An 18,189-nucleotide genomic window follows, 5' to 3' on the forward strand; every position below is an offset into this window, starting at 1 on the left:
CAGACAGGATAATGCTGCTGCAGTCGTCTTGTTTGTGGGCTTCCTACAGGCACCTGGTTGGCTGCTGTGTGAACAGGCTGCTGGACTTGATGGGCCTGGCTCTGATCCAGCATGGCCTTTCTTATGTTCTTATGGTCCAATTTGGCTTCTGCCACAGACCCGTTGGGTGGTCTTCAGCAAGCCAGTCTCAACCCTCCTGCGAAGTGCAATATGGAGAATAATACTATTGTGGCCTACCATACAGGTCTGTTGTATGGTTTGCAACAAGATCTCTGTGAGCCACTCATATTGGCAAGCACTATATCATCGTGTGTTGCTGCCGCTGTTGTTATTAGAGGTGGAAACCCAAGTGGTAGCTGAGTAAGGATTGTCGGGAAGCTGAGGAAGTTGGGTCAGGCTGAAGCTTTCTGGCCGTGGCCTGCAGAGTAGTCCTTGGCCTGGGGTTTCCCCTGCTCTGATAAGCAATGCTCTGCCAACCTGAACCTGAACCAAGGCCTGAATTCCCTGCCAAGGAAGAGGGAACCAAATCGTCCGCCTTTCATTTGGCTGAGTCTGCCTAGTAAACATCATGATGTGACATCACCCCATGGGTCAGTGGTGACCTGGTGTTTGCACAGGGGACTGCAGCATGGTGTAGTGGTTAAGAGTGGCGATTTGGAGTGGTGGACTCTGATCTAGAGAACCGGGTTTGATTCCCCACTCCTCCACATGAGCGGCACAGGCTAATCTGGAGAACCGGGTTGGTTTCCCCGCTCCAACACATGAAGCCAGCTGGGTGACCTTGGGCAGGTTACAGCTCTCTCAGCCCCACCTACCTCACCGGGTGTCTGTTGTGGGGAGGGGAGGGGAAGGTGATTGTAAGCCGGTTTGATTCTTCCATAGGTGATAGAGAAAGTTGGCATATATAAAAACCAACTCTCCACATGAGCGGCGGACTCTAATCTGCTGCACTGGGTTTGTTTCCCCACTCCTCCACATGCAGCCTGCTGGGTGACCTTGGGTTAGTGACAGTTCTCTCCAAACTTTCTCAGCTCCACCTACCTCACAAGGTGTCTGTTGTGGGGAGAGGAAGGGAAGGAGATTGTAAGCCACTTTGAGACTCCTTAATGGTAGAGAAAAGGGGGCTGTAAAACCCAACTTCTCCTCCTCCTCCTCCTCCTTCTCCTTCTTCTTCGCCTTGCTGTTTTGATATTGATTGTGCTAAGCATCTCAGTCCATCTTTTGCAGATTGATGAGTGGGGCCCATTTGACTTGATAATTGGTGGGAGTCCCTGCAACGACCTGTCTATTGTGAATCCCGCTCGGAAGGGCTTGTACGGTAAGAAGTCTGCCCAAAAAGGAACAGTCTTTGTTTGTTGGTCCGGTTTCGGACCAGAGAGGCTGATGCCATAGGCTGTCACTCTCAATCTGACCGTCCTCCTCCTTCTCTCTCTGTAGAGGGGACCGGGCGGCTGTTCTTTGAATTCTATCATCTTCTCAATTATTCCCGGCCCAAGGCTGGAGAGGAACGCCCCTTCTTCTGGATGTTCGAGAATGTCGTTGCGATGCGAATGAACGACAAGAGAGACATCTCTCGTTTCTTGGAGGTAAGAGCAACCAGCTGTTCCAGACCCTGCTGCAGAAAAAGAAATGAGCACCACTAACCAGGGTTTCTCAGCTACCAGCCCTGATAGGGTTGGATCCTGAAGGTTTCTTGCACCAGTGGAAAGCACCGCTGTTACTGGGATGGAACCACGGGATCCAACCCTTCATGCCGGCTGGTCGTTGGTATCAGAGACGTAGAACTGGTTTGATAATAATTTCCTCGTTGATGCAGAGGAAGGCTTTGGCAAACCACCTCTGCTCATCTCATGCCTTGAACGCCCCATGATTGGGGTCACCATGAGTCAGTTGCACCATGAGTCAGTTACATGGCACATTGAGAGCCAGTTTGGTGTGGTGGTTAAGAGCGGCGGACTCTAACCTGGAGAACCGGGTTGGTTTCCCCACTCCTACACATGAAGCCAGCTGGGTCACCTTGGACTAGTCACAGTTCCCTCCAAACTGTCTCAGCCCCACCTACCTCCCAAGGTGTCTGCTATGGGGAGAGGAAGAGAAGGAGATTGTAAGCCACTTGGACATTCCTTAAAGGTCAAGGAAAGTGGGGTATAAAACACAACTCCTCCTCCTCTTCTTCCTCCTTCCTCTTCCTTTTCTTGTCTCACTCCCCGAGAACTGTAGTTCTGTGTTGGGTGGGGCCTTGGGGAATCTCAGCACTGTTGGCAAAAGTCAGCTCCCAACATTCTTCAGTGGAAGTGACGACTTCTAAACTGTCTCTTCCCTCTGAAAAACATATTTATGACTGCTACACGAAGGGTACCTTTCCCTGTTCGGCTGTTAATGGTGGGAGCTCCAGGGCTTTGGGGAGTTCTTATGCTTTCAAAGAAAGGCCTGAATGTCTGTCAACACTTCACCCAGGTGTGCAGAGCATGCCTAGCCCCATGTGCTTCTTCCATGCCTCTGGAGATATGCCACTCTGCTATTTTTCTCTCACACTGATGCTGTTAATTGCATATGGATCTTGGGTCACGTATCAGTCTGCCAGTCGGCATTTGGACTCTTCCGTGAAGCTTCCTGTCCACGCAACCTACCTCACAGGGTTGTTGTGAGGGTAAAATGAGGGGAGAACCACATATGGTACTATGTGCTGTTTGGAGGAAGGTCTATCTTGATTTATGTTATACATTTTTATCCCACCTTTTGTCCAGAGACTTCAGGGTGGTAGACATGCCTCTCTTTCTCTCCCTCCATTGTATCCTCACAACAACCTTAGGAGGTAGGCTAGGTTGAGAGAGTGTGACTGGCCTGAGGTTATCCAGTGAGCCCCATGGCTGAGAGAGGATTTGAACATGAATCTCCCATATTCTAGTCTGACACTCTATAACCATTATACCAGACTGGCTCTTTTATTTATGGAGTTAAATACTTCTCCCATTCCCATTTTCCACACTGCTCCTAATCCAGCTGTCCTGGAATCTTCTTAACATTTCTCCTTTTCCCTCTCCAGTGCAACCCAGTTATGATTGATGCCATCAAGGTCTCGGCAGCTCACAGAGCACGATATTTCTGGGGCAATCTGCCCGGGATGAACCGGTAATTGGGACTCACAATAATGGGTATAAATTACGGGCGGAAAGGTATCAGCTGGACACGGGGATAATTTTTTTTATGGTCAGAGTAGTTCAGCAGTGGAATCCGCTACCTAAGGAGGTGGTGAGCTCCCCTTCTCTGGCAGCAGCTGGACAAACACTTGTCAGTGATGGTCTAGGCTGATCCTGCATTGAGTAGGGGGTTGGACTAGATGGCCTCTACGGCCCCTTCCAACTCTGTGATTCTATGATTTGGGGGACTAAAGGAATTGACACAGTGCAATCGATAGATCATTGAGAACACAGCAGCTACAGTGAAGCACTTTTAAATCCCACTGATTTCCACGAGGGATTTAAGCATAAATCTATCCCAACAAAGTGAATGGATTGTAACCCTACAACAACCCGGATAATAAGAACTATAAATGCAAAAGGCACAGCATAGGATGTAAGGTCCTGTATTCCCTTTCCCTGTTTCCTTTTTAATTTGATGTTCAATTGCCCTCAAAATTCCATGCCATCTACAGCCTATTCAGTCTCCATCAAGACATTTTTGAGACCCCCCCCACTTTTAAAGCATTTGTAAAGTAATATTCTCCCCCATACCTGGAGACCCCTCACAGCAAACCTTTGTTTGTCGGTGGGCCGGTGTTGCTTCCTTTCCAGTGTGGTGTTGTGGTTAAGAGGGTGGACTCTGATCTGGAGAACCAGGTTTGATTCCCCACTCCTCCACATGAGTGGTAGACTCTAATCTGGAGAACCAGGTTGGTTTCCCAACTCCTACACATGAAGGATGCTGGGGGACCTTGGGCCAGTCACAGTTCTCTCTGAACTCTCTCAGCCCAACCTACCTCACAAGGAGTCTGTTGTGGGGAGAAGAAGGGAAGGAGATTGTAAGCCAGTTTATTGTGGTTTTCAATATATTTAAGGTTAAAAAGGTATAGTTATTGACAAACTTGCAACGTTGATTTAAAATTTAAAGACAAAATCTAGAAAACATAGCCACTCATCACAGGAATTGATCTGCTTCAGTTGGAGTCACTGCTGGGATTCGAACCCAGGATCGCCTGTTTACCGGGGGTGGTGGGGTGGGGATGTATTTCACAAAAAAATCTACAACATAGACACTTATCACAGCAGTTGATCTGCTTCAGGTTTGATACTCCTTAAAAGGTAGGGAAAATAGATTCATAGAGTTGGAAGGGATCACCAGGGTCATCTAGTCCAACCCCTGCACAATGCAGGAAATCGGCATATAAAAATCAACTCTTCTCCTCCTCACAGGAAACAGGTTGGTCAAGGGATGCGCAGCCTCTTCTCTTTGTTCTGCGGAGGCTGCTGGCTACCCCAAGAGCTGGATGCCTGATGGGAGCCGCTTTCTTGTGGCTTTAGCTTAATGGACCGGATGGAGGCGTTCAGATTGTAATGTGTTTTGCTGGTCTGGAGTCGTGGTTGAGAACGGTGGGCTCTGATCTGGAGAGCCAGGTTTGATTCCCCACTTCTCCAAATGAGCAGCGGATTCTAATGTGGTGGACCGGGCTGGTTTCCCTGCTCCTCCACTTGAAGCCTGCTGGATGATCTTGGGCCAGTCACAGTCCTCTCAGAACTCTCTCAGCCCCACCTACCTCACAAGGAGTCTGTTGTGGGGAGAGGAAGGGAAGGTGATTGTAAGCTGGTTTGAGACTCCTTAAAGCTAGAGACAATCAGGGTATAAAAAACAAGTCTTCTTCTTCTTAGGCCACTGGTAGCTTCCAAGACGGATAAAGTTGAACTTCAGGACTGCTTAGAGTACAGCAGGACAGCAAAGGTAAGACCCACTGCTCAATTCCAAGGGTTTTCTCTGTGATTCTGATTTATTTAAAACATTTGTATCCATCTTTTTGGTCCAGCTGCGTGCATCATCAGATCCTAATGAAAACAGAGGGTTGGATCTTGTGGATCCATTCCTGTAATGGCGGCACTCCCCTCCAAACTGAAAACACTCAGAAAAACACACGAACGTTTTAACCTATTTCCTGAAAGCTAAGCAGGAGGGTGCAAGGAGCTAAGTAAGTGAGCCAGTATGGTGCAGTGGCTAGGGTGTTAAGACTGGGATCTGGGAGGCCTGCGTTCGAATCCCCCACTCTGCCATGGAAGCTTGCTGGGTGACCTTGGGCCAGTTGCACACAGCCTACTACCTCAGTAGTAATCAGGATTAATATAGCATTCAAGGTTTAATATTATAGGATTTATAAAATGGATGTTACCATCAGTAACAAACAGGTTATTATTTCGTAGCATGATCAGTATTGAATCATAGAGTTGGAAGGGACCACCAGGGTCATCTAGTCCAACCCCCTGCACAATGCAGGAATTTCACAACTACCTCTCCCCAACATCCCCAGTGACTCCCTACTCCATGCCCAGAAGATGGCCAAGGTGCCCTCCCTCTCATTATATTGGCACGCTTTGGAAGGGTAGAATGGCTGAATATATGTTGTTGTATGTATGTGGGACTTGTTTTGTTTTTTCTTTGTAAAAATAATAAAATTTTGTCGAAGGCTTTCACGGTCAGAGTTCATTGGTTCTTGTAGGTTATCCGGGCTGTGTAACCGCGGTCTTGGAATTTTCTTTCCTGACGTTTCGCCAGCAGCTGTGGCAGGCATCTTCAGAGGAGTAACTACTCTGAAGATGCCGGCCACAGCTGCTGGCGAAACGTCAGGAAAGAAAATTCCAAGACCACGGTTACACAGCCCGGATAACCTACAAGAACCAATAATAAAATTTATTTTAAAAAAAGGAATGAATGTGCTTAGACTGGAGTAACCCTCCTTAGGATTGCACTGTCAGAGCGGAGGAAGGGAGCAGGTATCTCACCCTTGTGCTATGCCGCATGGGGTCATGAATCGCAAATGGAGGACACTCTCATTAGTGGGCACCGCATCTCTTTCCGTTGCATTTGCCCTCCTTCCTTGTCCTGGCCCTCCTTCCCCTCCGTGGAGGCCTCCTCTCCCGGCCGCAAGACGTTTGCCCTCGGCCTGCTCCCCCCAGCAAAAAAATGTCAAACATTCCACAGATGTGACGGTACACAGTGGATCATTTACTGTGGAAACATGAGGCCGAGAGACCTTATTACCCACTGATGAATAGAGAGTGGAGGACCTCGGGACCCTTTCCACATTCCTGAGGACTCAGCCGTGATCTTTCGGTCGGCCCGTCTTCTTCTGGATTCTGACTGGATATTTTTAGCATTTGGGACACCTTCAGGGCCAGCCTCAAAGGGGAAGACCTCCCCCCCCCCTCTCCTCCCAACAGAAGAGCAGACATACCAAGCGCAACTGAGTGCATTCCTGGCATCCGGCACAGATGAATGGGAATCTTACAGTTACGGGACCATAAATCTCTTTCTTTGCTAGCTTGGGTTTGATGCTGCCCCCCCCCCCCGTCCAATCCAGGATCCTGCATCTTTTGAGGTCCCTTTCATTTCTCAATCCTGATGCCTGTGGCATTCCACTTGGCCCTTCTCAGTTTTTCTGTTTCCTCTTCAGTTGAAAAAGGTCCAGACGATCACCACAAAGTCCAATTCGATCCGGCAGGGAAAAGCCCAGGCGCTCCCGGTGCGCATGAACGGCAAGGATGACGACTTGTGGTGTTCTGAACTAGAAAGGTGAGATGGCAGGTGGGAAAGAGGATTGGGAGGAGGCGAATACATGGAAAAATAAGGAGGAGGGCGGGCTGTGAGGGGTCAAAGCTTAGTCCAGAGTGTTCTGTCCAGAGATGGGAAGCCACAGTCTCTGGCCTCTGGAATAGGCATCAATATTTTTGGTGCAGATCATGATCACTAGGGATGGCTTAGTCAGGCGCACCTGGAGTGTTGTGTGCAGTTCTGGAGGCCTCACTTCAAAAAGGATGTGGACAGAATGGAGCAGGTGCAGAGAAGAGCAATGAGGATGATCAGGGGCCTGGAGACCGAGCCCTACAAGGAAAGGCTGGGGGAGTTGGAAATGTTTAATCTGGAGAAGAGGAGGTTGAGGGGGGACATGATTGCTCTCCTTAAATATTTGAAGGGCTGTCACTTAGAGGAGGGCAGGGAGCTGTTCCTGTTGGCAGCAGAGGGTAGGACTTGCAATAATGGGTTTAAGTTGCAGGCGGAGAGGTACCGACTGGGCATTAGGAAGAATTTTTTTTTGCAGCAAGCAGCAGTGGAATCGGCTTCCTAGGGAGGTAGTGAGCTCCCCCTCACCGGCAGTCTGTAAGCAGCGGCTGGACAAGCACTTGTCAGGGATGCTCTTGGCCAGTGGTTCCCAACCTTTTTTTGGCCACACCTCACCAAAGCATCTCTAAAATCTTGATGCCTCCCCCCCGTGACATATAATTCTTATTATTCAAAAAGTGAACTCCTATTCACGTGGAGGAAGTCTAAAAGGCCATTAACCTGGTCTAAACAAGCTTCCAAAGAACATGGCATCCATGAAAGAGAAAAATAAAAGAAAGGACAGTTGAAGTAATTACTATACAAGAAAATAAAAGTACTTAACAAATTCAAAATACAATTTGAGCTCACCTCAAGATAAGTAGACTAAAGTTAGTGAGATCCTTGTGCTTGATGCCTGCTGCAGAGAGATTTTATATTAGGCACCAATTTAGTCAGCTTCAGTCTTCAGTCTCAAGTTAATTCATTCTCGAATTGCCCCCCTTGAAAATCAAATTGCCTTCCTGTGGGGCGTGTGCCCCACGTTGGGAACCACTGCTCTAGGCTGATCCTGCATTGAGCAGGGGGTTGGGCTGGATGGCCTGTCTGGCCCCTTTCAACTCTGTGATAGGGATTCAGAAGGAAGGAACGAAGGGGGCCCAACAGGTAGGGCACCTGTCTCTCAGGTTCCTCTGCTGACCCTACTTTATGGCTAAAAATGGGAGCAATAGAAAAACAGCTGCACACAAGCAAACCATGTAAAATATTCCTCACTCCCTCCCCTGCTTGCGGGGTGAGCTCAGCTTCCTCCCAATTTTGGAATGCAAGCGACTGACACATCCCCTCCCCCCCTGCAGGCAGGCTATCCACCCTTTTACAAATCATCCTGTCTCAGGCACAGCCAGTTTTAAACGATTCCCCCACCTGCTTTTATTTAATTTATTAATTAACTGTAGTGACATTTTTTACCAACATTAAATTATACAAAAGGGAAGAAATAAAAAAGTACCTACCTCTCAACAAAACTGTACACAGATTAGTAAAATAAAATATTCAATCTATCAATTGCTGGGAGGGTGTGTGGCTCAGTGGTAGAGCATCTGCTTGGCATGCAGAAGGTCCCAGGTTCAATCCCCGGCATCTTCAGTTAAAAGGGTCAGGTAGGAGGTGATGTGAAAGACCTCTGCCTGAGACGTTGGAGAGATGCTGCAGGTCTGAGTAGACAATACTGACTTGGGTGGACCAAGGGTCTGATTCAGTAGAAGGCAGCTTCATTTATTTATTTTATTTATTTTGTGATTTATAACCTGCCCTCCCCGGCCGAAGCCGGCTCAGAGTGGGTAACATCATATAAAAGCATTACTACATCAATATAAAAATCTAAATTTATAATAATAAAATCCCAATTAAAACTTAAAATACAAAATTTCAAATGGCGCCTAACCACACCCGTACTGCTGGATATTTGCAGCAGGTTACCCCTCCGTTGACATTGATAATGTAACAGGAAGGAGGGGTTCATACAATTCAATTCAGCTAGCAACAAGAGAAAACCAGATACTGTATCCAAATTTAAACTTCCGCCTGTTGCAATCAGATATTCAAATATATCTTAACATGCTTTCTTTAACTTGCTTCTTTGGTTTATGTCTTTTCTAATACTTCATAAATGGAAGCCATTAACACATGAACACATGAAGCTGAATCAGACCCCCCTGGGTCCATCAAAGTCAGCATTGTCTGCTCAGACTGGCAGCAGCTCTCCAGGGTCTCAGGAAGGGGTCTTTCACATTACCTACTTGCCTAGTACCTTTAACTGGAGATGCCGGGGATTGAACCTGCGACCTTCTGCCTGCCAAGCAGATGCTCTACAAGCTGATCCACAGCCCCTCCCAAGTTTGCTTCCTAAATTGCTTTGGGGGGTTGTATACATCTGTTTATAGCTGACGCAGTCTCACCAGAGATAAGACATTTCAACTAACAACTCCTGAGAATCAATTTTCCCTTCACAGATCTTGTATACTGTAATTTTATTCATTAATACCCTGTGTCATATTTTGCGCACCCATTCATCTAGGCCTGCCAAGTGTGGCTGCTTCCAGGCCTGCGCAAGCAATTGCTATTCTGCAACCAGTAAATGCATATTTTTTTGCCTTCAAGAAATCTCCCAGTAGGATACTTAGCAGAGCTATCTTGGGATTGCATGCTAACTTGAAGTTTTGGGTATTACTTATGTCTTGTTTTAGATTATTGGAAGAAAAAAAGGAGCGGAATAAAACCCAACCTAAAAAAAAAAGCTGGGTACCCAAGGTTAGGTGAAAAGAAAAAAAAAATATAAGTCTATGTAAAAATACTGAAAGTATAATTTATTAAAAGCGCTATGTAAAAGTTAAAATTATTTAAAAGCATTAAGATAGCACAGTGGCATTTCCTGAGATTGATAACTATAACCACATACCAAACGCATTTCGGCCTGTGGGGCCTTCATCAGTGGTTAATTAAAACCCTTTGTTAAGCCTGCACACATTTACATAAATACATTAATGAATACAAATACAAACAGTTCAAACCCAACCAGGCATGTGTATATGTTGTAAATTCTATTCCCAATTACTCAGACATCTGGTATAATAGGTTCTTGTTGTAATACTGGTTAGTATAAGTCTCTCATATACCATGTGTGCAGGTATCAACCTAGTAAAGCAGTTCTTTATGTGGTTATAGTTATCAACCTCAGGAAATGCCATTGTGCTATTTTAATGCTTTTAAATAATTTTAACTTTTACATAGCGCTTCTAATAACTTATACTTTCAGTGTTTATACATAAACTTATATATATTGTTTTAGATTATTGACAAAATGCTCTGGGATTGAGCAGGAGGTGGGTTTTATGATGTTATCAGCACTGTCCAGTCAGGACTGTACACAGCCAGCTTCTGCAGTGAACGGGCAGAACTTGTTTCAGATCCTCCTAACAGAGCCACTTCGGTAGAGAAAAAGCAGGGTATAAAAACAAACTTTCTTCTTCCAGAGTAGTCCCTGTGGTCCAGTTCTAGACCCTTGGTATGCATCAGTTTGGAAAAGGGATGGCCAAAGGGGGACACAATAGAAGTTCATAAAATTATGCATGGGATGGAGAGAGTGGACAGTTTTCTCCCTCTTCCAAAATACTAGAACTTGAGGGCCTCCAGTGAAGCTGATGGGCAGTAGATTCAGGATGGACAAAAGAATGATGTGACGGCCACAGGCATAGATGGCTTTAAAAGGGGATTAGACAGGTTCATGGAGGATGAGTATATCAGTGGCGACTAGCCATGGTGACCAGAGGGAACCTCCACATTCAGAGACAGTAAACCTGTGAATCCCAGTGCCAGGAGGCAACACCAGGGTAAGGCTTCAGCCTCTATGCCCTGTGGTTGGCCCTCCCTGGTCTGATCCAGCAGGGCGTTTCTGATGTTCTTATGAAGGCCTCGGCCTCTATGCCGTTTGTTGGACAACCATAGTAACTGATTGGCCACTGCATGAGACAGGATGCTGGACTAGGTGGACCACTGGTCTGATCCAGCCAGGGCTCTTCTGATGTTCATCCAGAAGATGCTGAGAAGGTGTTTTCCCCCTCTCCTACAGAATATGCAAAATGGCATGGAGTGGAGGCTTGACTGGTTCCATAAATCATGGTGTGTGGAGGTGGGGCTCATTCCTAGGTCTGGCTGGGACTCCTAATGCACCCCAGCAAGGCTGCTGGGCTTACCCTGGAAGATGCTGTACTAACGGCTCTGCCTCTTTCTTGCCCCTTCCAGGATTTTTGGCTTTCCTCTCCACTACACAGATCTGCACAACATGGGCCGCGGCGCTCGCCAGAAGCTGCTTGGCCGGTCGTGGAGCGTCCCGGTCATCCGCCACCTCTTTGCCCCTCTCAAGGATTATTTTGCATGTGACTAGACAGTGTGGGGTGGGGAGCTTAGGTCTCCCCTGATAAAGCTGCCTGGGTGGGGGGAGATGTGAATGAGGCAGCAAATCCACCTTCCTTCAAGGCACCCCCCCTTTACAGGCTATAAGAAGACCTGAATGGAAGCTTCCTTTGAACCAACTGTGACTTTTTGATCGCCCCTCATGTGGAAGTCGGGGTATCTGCAGGAGCCCCAAACCTCATTCATCATTCCACAATTGTGAAAAGCGACCCCTCGGTTGCCGCCTCAGCAGAAGGTGGTTTTCGGATGGGCTGCAAACAAGAATTCAAACTTGAAAGAGGGAGAAGCTGCATAATTTCTCTGCATTTGCCTTTGAGCCAGCCGCTGCGTGGGGCTTCGCACGCAGGAAACATCAGGAGAAGAGGAGAAACATCTCTTTTCTTTTTCAATACTTTTTTAAATATAAGAGAAAAAACTTTTAAAAAACAGGGAACGAGGCTTGGCTGCTGTTGGACGGCACTGGATGGAAAAAAAGAGTGAGACTCCCGAGAAAAGAATTTAGCAACAATGAGATAAACTATTTAGAGCAAAAGAAGAAACCAAGAGCCTTCAAGTGCCTCCAGGAATACTTTTAGGCCACACTCATCTGTAGGTGCCAACAAATTTGTTTTGAATGCAGAATGTGATTTCAGGGGAAGTGAAAATGGGATGCTCGATCCTCCTGGGGTCTTTCTTTCATATATACTTCTGAAGGGAACAGAAGCTGTTGAAAGACACCCATGTGGTTGGGCATGAGTTCTAATCTTTTCAGAGGGGCTTGTGCAGAGACACTCCAGGGTTGGGGTTGATGCTCCTGGTCTTCAGGTCAAACAAAGGGAAAAGACCACGTTTGCAAAAAGGAAATCCTAGAAATGTTCCATGTCTCAGTTGATCTGTTCTCCCCCCCCCCCCAACCTTGTGCGGGTTGCACAGAGCCTCTTGCCAGAAGAACAACTGGAAAAACAACCTTGCAAATCAGGAGTCCTTCACAACTGCTTTTCCCCAAATGGTTTTACTCCAGAGGGACACGGGGCTTAATTCTTCCCGATGCTGCTGTTTACACAGTTAACATTACCTAGATTTTTCAACCAATATTGTTTTCCCGACACTGACTTTTTCATGAAGATAATTCACAGTGGGTAGCCGTGTTAGTCTGTCTGCAGTAGTAGAAAGGGCAAGAGTCCAGTAGCACCTTAAAGACTTAACAAAAATATTTTCTGGTAGATACCTGAAGGTATCTGAAGAAGTGAGCTGTGGCTCACGAAAGCTCATACCCTACCAGAAAATATTTTTGTTAGTCTTTAAAGTGCTACTGGACTCTTGCCCTTTTTTATGAAGAGGATGAGACTCACAGAAATAAGATCCATCGACCCCGGGAATAAAGAAAATCCTCGTTTTTGTAAGGCTGGGAAAGACCTTCCCTTTGTAATCCAGCCCTCTTTCGCCATCCTTTTTACCTCTGCTATCTGCCAGTGAATATCCCGGAGGTAGTATTTGGGTATAGCCTTCGTACTCTCACCTGAACAGGTATCTGCACCGAAGAGCTGGGGTCTAGGCCTCACCTTTCTCTAGACACTGCGTTCACCAGACCCTTTCCTTTCGCTCCAGTTGCTGTGCCATGTGTCAAAAAAGGGGGTTTCCCCCCAATCATGTCAACCTACTGCCTCAACCAGCGCTGGGGGCTTTCCCTCCTGCCAACCCACATGCCTTCAGAGTATGCGTCTTGAGCTGCCGTCGGAAGCCAAATGTGCTGGAAGAAAATGCAAGTGATAAAAGACTTAAATGTTCAACAGAGTTCTCACGGGGAGTTCTACAGGCAGGGAAGCACAGCTGCGCTCAAGCTGCTGCCATTCACTTAAGCTGGGTTTAAATTTGAGGCTGGCGAGGGAAAGTCCTTTGCGGTGGGACTTGGCACAGACTCCACATTCCACAGAAGCTGTGCCAGAGACTGCCAAGCAGCCACGCATGCTTCGTTTGCACGCTGGATGTCAAAGCCCCGGTGGATGTCACGCTAGCGTGCTCACAAAGCCCGCATGGCTACTACGGCACATGAAAACCCTCGGCCCCGTCAGCGTCACATTTTAATCAGGCTTTCAACCGTCCATGTGCAGGAAACTTTCCTTGGCTTGAGCTCAGATTGGTTAAGAGCTCCTGGCAATCTCACCAGGTAAAAAGACTGAGCTCTGATCGACAAAAAGCAAGAACGTATTTCCTAAATGTGGTGCCTTTCCCCAGTAGTGGGGTGTGCCCGTGGCAATATTTTACCTTCGCTCAGGAATCTCTCCAGCAGGTTTTGCACTGAACAGTGAGGGTTTGGCTCTGGGCTGAAGTTCAGCCCTGGGGGAGCAGCAGCCCCCACTGAGAACCAGCTGCTTGGGCATTGCAGGGGGTGTGTGCCAGTGGTTGAAGCCATCAGCCCATTTCATTCTGCCTGGTGCATGACTCAGGGAATCCTTTCTCCCATCCCCACCTCCCCTGCAGTTTTCAAACGACTATCCCAACTACCTTCATTGGCCTACTGTCTTAAGAGTCTTAGGGATAAGCTGGGGGATTTTACTCTTTCTCTTTGAATCAGTGCTAGCAGTTTTGTAGGAGACCATAGAATTTGGGAACCCCTATTTAGCCTGGAGTGTTCTGGTACACATGCAGATGAACGATCCGTTCATTTTTGAGGACAGGGATTTCACTGCTGTTATAAGTGCCTTAAATATTCGCTTGTTTGGCTTCTTCATTTGGAATGTGAAACCAAAATCCTCCTGCAGGCTAGAAGCGCATTGAGTTTACCGCCATGTGCTGAGTTCTTCAGGCTAATGAGCTGCACTGGCAGGACGACATGGGGGATCCATTGCGCGTGTCTCTGGAGGACTCTTGCCCATGCAACCGATTCAAGAAAGGGAATCTGTTTTGTGTTCATTGTTTTCTAAGCCAGATCAGCTGAGCTTCAGTCCTGCAGGGAAAGGCCGGCTTTCTGTTTCTCTTCGTCTCATCATAAAAACAATTTAAGTCTGGCAAGGAGGAGGTGTGGGAAATCAGTGCAGGATGCAGGCAAAGCGGAGCTGGTTTTCCTGGTCATTTGACTTGCACAAAATAGTAGAACTAGAAATGGTGGGTTTTTTGCCTGGGCAAAAGCCACATTGCTGCATTTTGTTTTTTTGAGAAAACTGCTTTTCAGAAGTGTCGTTCAGAAGATGTTGAAAAGGTCTTCCCTTTTCCTCTTGTTGGTGCTACATTTTAAAACTTTTTTTAATGTCAAAAGTGTACATTGTAATACAATTTTCTTTCTTTTTTTAAAAGTCACAATTTTTTTTCTCTGACTCTTCCCCCCCCTTTTTTAATTTACTTTCTAGATCAGAAGCTCAGTGCCAAAGTATGAAGAACCATAACTGAGCCGTGGGGCGGGGTTGGGGGGACAGGTATATAAGTGTTGTGATAAGAATTGATTGATAACAAAGTTTTACCTTGAACATTTATCATTGTTTAATTAAAGGCAGCGTTTCTCTGTCATTGAGCGTCCTCTTGTTCTTTCTTGAGTCAGAAATGTCCAGAAAGGGGCATATTAACCTAACTGGGGGGGAGTGGAATAGGGTTGCCAACCTCCTGGTGCGGCCTGGAGATCTCTTGCAATTACAATTGTTCTCCAGCCTATGTAAATCAGTTCTCTTGGAGGAAATATGATTTGGAGGGTGGACTCTATGGCATTTGACCCTGCTGAGGTCCCTCCCCTTCCCAAACCCCGCCTTCTCCAGGCTCTACTTCCAAATCTCCAGGAATTTCCCAACCTGGAGTTGGCAACCCTACAGTGGAAGGGGAGGGGGTCAGATGTACACTGACATCAGTGGGGCAGTTGGCTGAGGGTTTTGCAGTCTCAATGGGGGGCAGGAAAACAGGCCACAGTTCCTTTGGCACAGAGCAGAGGTGGGTGGTAGGTAGCTGTGTATTGCTTGCAATGTACAAGGGGTTGGACTAGATGACCCATGGGGGTCCCTTCCAGCTCTATGTTGCTACGTTTCTGATCGTGGGTGCAGGAAGCTCAGCTGCTTCCGGCTGTTGGAAAAGGCCTGAAGAGAAGAAGAATTTTCTAACAGAGCAGTTCCTCAGTGGAGCAGGCTTCCTCGGGAGGTGGTAAGCTCTCCTTCCCTGGAGGTTTTTAAGCAGAGGCTGGATGGCCATCTGTCAGCAATGCTGATTCTATGAACTTGGGCAGTTCATGGGAGAAGGCATCTTGGCCATCTTCTGGGCACTGGGTGTGTGTGGGGGAGGTCGTTGTGAGTTTCCTGCATTGTGCAGGGGGTTGGACTAGATGACCCTGGTGGTCCCTTCCAACTCTATGATTCTAGGAAATTCTATGAAGTCAAGTGGGTGAGGGAGGAAGAAGTGGCACAAGGTGGTATATGAGAATGCCTGGCTTGTTGTAGCACCCCACAAGCAAAGGCTTCCCCAAATGAGGGAGAAACGCCCCATGAGCCTCACGACAAGAACCCTGAAACATTTCTCCTTTTCAAACCATTAGTGTCAAGCCCCCACCCCCCAACACACACCATTAAAACAAAGACAAGAGTTTAAATTCATACAAAACGTAAAAACGAGGGATCATCGAGGGAATGCCAAACCAAACAAGGAAGTCTTCACCCACTGGCGGAAGATAGCCACAGAAGGGAACAGGCAAATCCCCCTGGGGAGAGCGTTCCAGAACTTTGGTGCCATGACGGAGAAGGTCCTCTCCCAGGTTGCCACCTGCCTGATCTCAGAAGGCGGGGGCACCTGAAGCAGGGCCTCCGAAGATGACCATAATTGTTGGGGCAGGTTCATATGGCAGAAGGTTCTTCGGGTATGTAGGTCCCAAACCATAGAGGGGTTTGAAAGTCTTAAGACCAGTACCATGAATTGTTCCTGGAAACAAAATGGGAGCCGGTGGAGATGGACCAAGACTGGAGTGATGCGGCCTCTGCTACTCACTGCACTCAACATCCTGGCTGCTGCATTCTGTACCAATGGACGGTTCCAAACACTTCTCAAGGGCAGCCCCATGTAGGGCAAGCTGCAGTAGTCTAGTATGTGTGGAATGCGTCAAGAAAGGTGGGATTAGAATGGAGCCGACGCGTGACTGTCAGCCCAGCCTCTTCATCCCTTCCCTGCTCTCCGGTGGCTTTTTCTTGGGCTCCATGGCCTTCCAGTTTCATTTATTTTCCCCATTTTCTGTCCCGCTCACTTCTCTCTGCCTGTTTCCCCAAGGCAGGCTTTCCATTCCACCTTCCCTCCATCCTTTGCACCCATCTTCCCCAATCTCCTCTTTCCTCATGGCATAGGGGGCTGTTCTCCCTTCCCCACTCTGCAGACAGAATGAGACCAGTGGCGGGGAGGCTGCACAGATAACCTTGCCCTCCGGGACGGGAGGAGCAGCCAATAGATTTAATAGCATGTGTGTGTGTGTGTGTGTTAAGTGCCGTCAAGTCGCTTCCAACTCATGGCGACCCTATGAATCAATGTCCTCCAAAACGTCCTATCTTTAACAGCCTTGCTCAGGTCTTGCAAACTGAGGGCTGTGGTTTCCTTTATTGAGTCAATCCATCTCTTCCCCCCCACCCAAGATATTTTATTAATTTTTTAACAAGAAAAAAAAAACATACATACATTTACAATCACACAGATTCTGTTCCTTCGGGGAATAGATTTCTTCTTACATCTAATACCTCTTATAAGATTATTTCAGTATTATACAATATACTTAATAAATCCTGTATCTATATAACATAATCATTATCTATATTATCGCTATTTATGAAATTTTAATCTATTCTTTCCATCTAACATATTCAAAATAACATTGCCATTTCTTTTGTGTTTCTTCCATCGGCTTTTCTTTCATCATGTTGGTTAATCTGGCCATCACCGCAAATTCTTCCATTTTCTGTTGCCACTTTTCCAAATCAGGAACGTCCTCTTGTTTCCAAAGAACTGCCAATACTAATCTGGCCGCCGTTGTCAAGTATCCAAATAGTTCTGTATAGAACTATTTCTAGATTCAAATAGAATCTTTGCAGATTCTCTGGTTCCATCCCTAACAACATAGTTTCTGGACTCAAAGAAAATTTGATTTTGAGTATTCTCTGCATTTCTTGATGTATTTGTATCCCAAACTTCTTGACCTTTTTGCATGACTACCACATATGAAAATAAATTCCATCTTTATCTTTACATTTCCAACAATGGCCATCATAAGATTCATCCATCTTTTTAATGTCCATTGGAGTAATATACCATCTAAAGAATTACTTATACCAGTTCTCGAGTAGATTGTTGCTGGCTGTAAATTTAATTGACTTAGTCCACAGTCTTTCCCATTGTTGCATAGTAATCTCCTTTTTAAAGTTTTCCATCCGTTTTATCATGCATTACTTGACTTGCTCTTGCTCTTTTTCATATTTAAGTAGTAGTTTATGTATCTTTCCCAAAATGTGGTCAGATTCTTTGCTAATTAAATTTTCAAACTCAGTATTCTTCTTTATAGTCCCCTGTTGGTAGCAGTCTTGTCGTATTTTCATAATCATCTGGTTATACATCAGCCATCCAATTTTCCTTGTCTTCTTTATCTCATTCCAAGATTTTATTTCTCCTTGATCATTCAGCATGTCTTGATATGTTATATAGTCTATGTATTTTTTCTCTCCCTTGCTTAAATAAGTATCAGTTAGAGACATTATCCACGGAGATGAGGGGCTCAATCTAATTTTATTTTTGACCCAAATCTTCATCAGTCCATCCTTGATAATATGTTTCTCTTGAAAGATCTCTGAATTCTTTGCCTTCCAGAGGTAATAATGAAATCCACTGTTCCACAGTCCTTTTTAGATCTTCAGGCTTTTTTGCTTGGAGTTCTTTATCCAGTCAGTTATCCATGATAGTCCTGCCGCTTGATAATATAATTTGATGTTTGGCAAT

At 46.3% G+C, this 18,189-nt stretch overlaps 1 protein-coding gene across 1 annotated transcript in view; it reads left to right on the forward strand.

Annotated features, from left to right (window-relative positions):
• DNMT3B (DNA methyltransferase 3 beta) overlaps window positions 1-11,254 on the forward strand; it is a 28,205-nt gene extending 16,951 nt beyond the window's left edge. The window contains exons 15-20 of the mRNA XM_056844936.1: window positions 1,228-1,318; window positions 1,438-1,586; window positions 3,047-3,132; window positions 4,866-4,935; window positions 6,656-6,774; window positions 11,101-11,254. Coding sequence (XP_056700914.1) covers window positions 1,228-1,318; window positions 1,438-1,586; window positions 3,047-3,132; window positions 4,866-4,935; window positions 6,656-6,774; window positions 11,101-11,242 — 657 coding nt within the window. The 3' untranslated portion in view covers window positions 11,243-11,254. The remainder of the gene's footprint in view (window positions 1-1,227; window positions 1,319-1,437; window positions 1,587-3,046; window positions 3,133-4,865; window positions 4,936-6,655; window positions 6,775-11,100) is intronic.
• The last annotated feature ends 6,935 nt before the right edge of the window (window positions 11,255-18,189 follow it).

Source organism: Euleptes europaea, chromosome 2 (genome assembly GCF_029931775.1).
Source record: "Euleptes europaea isolate rEulEur1 chromosome 2, rEulEur1.hap1, whole genome shotgun sequence".
In the NCBI taxonomy this organism is placed as follows: domain Eukaryota; kingdom Metazoa; phylum Chordata; class Lepidosauria; order Squamata; family Sphaerodactylidae; genus Euleptes; species Euleptes europaea.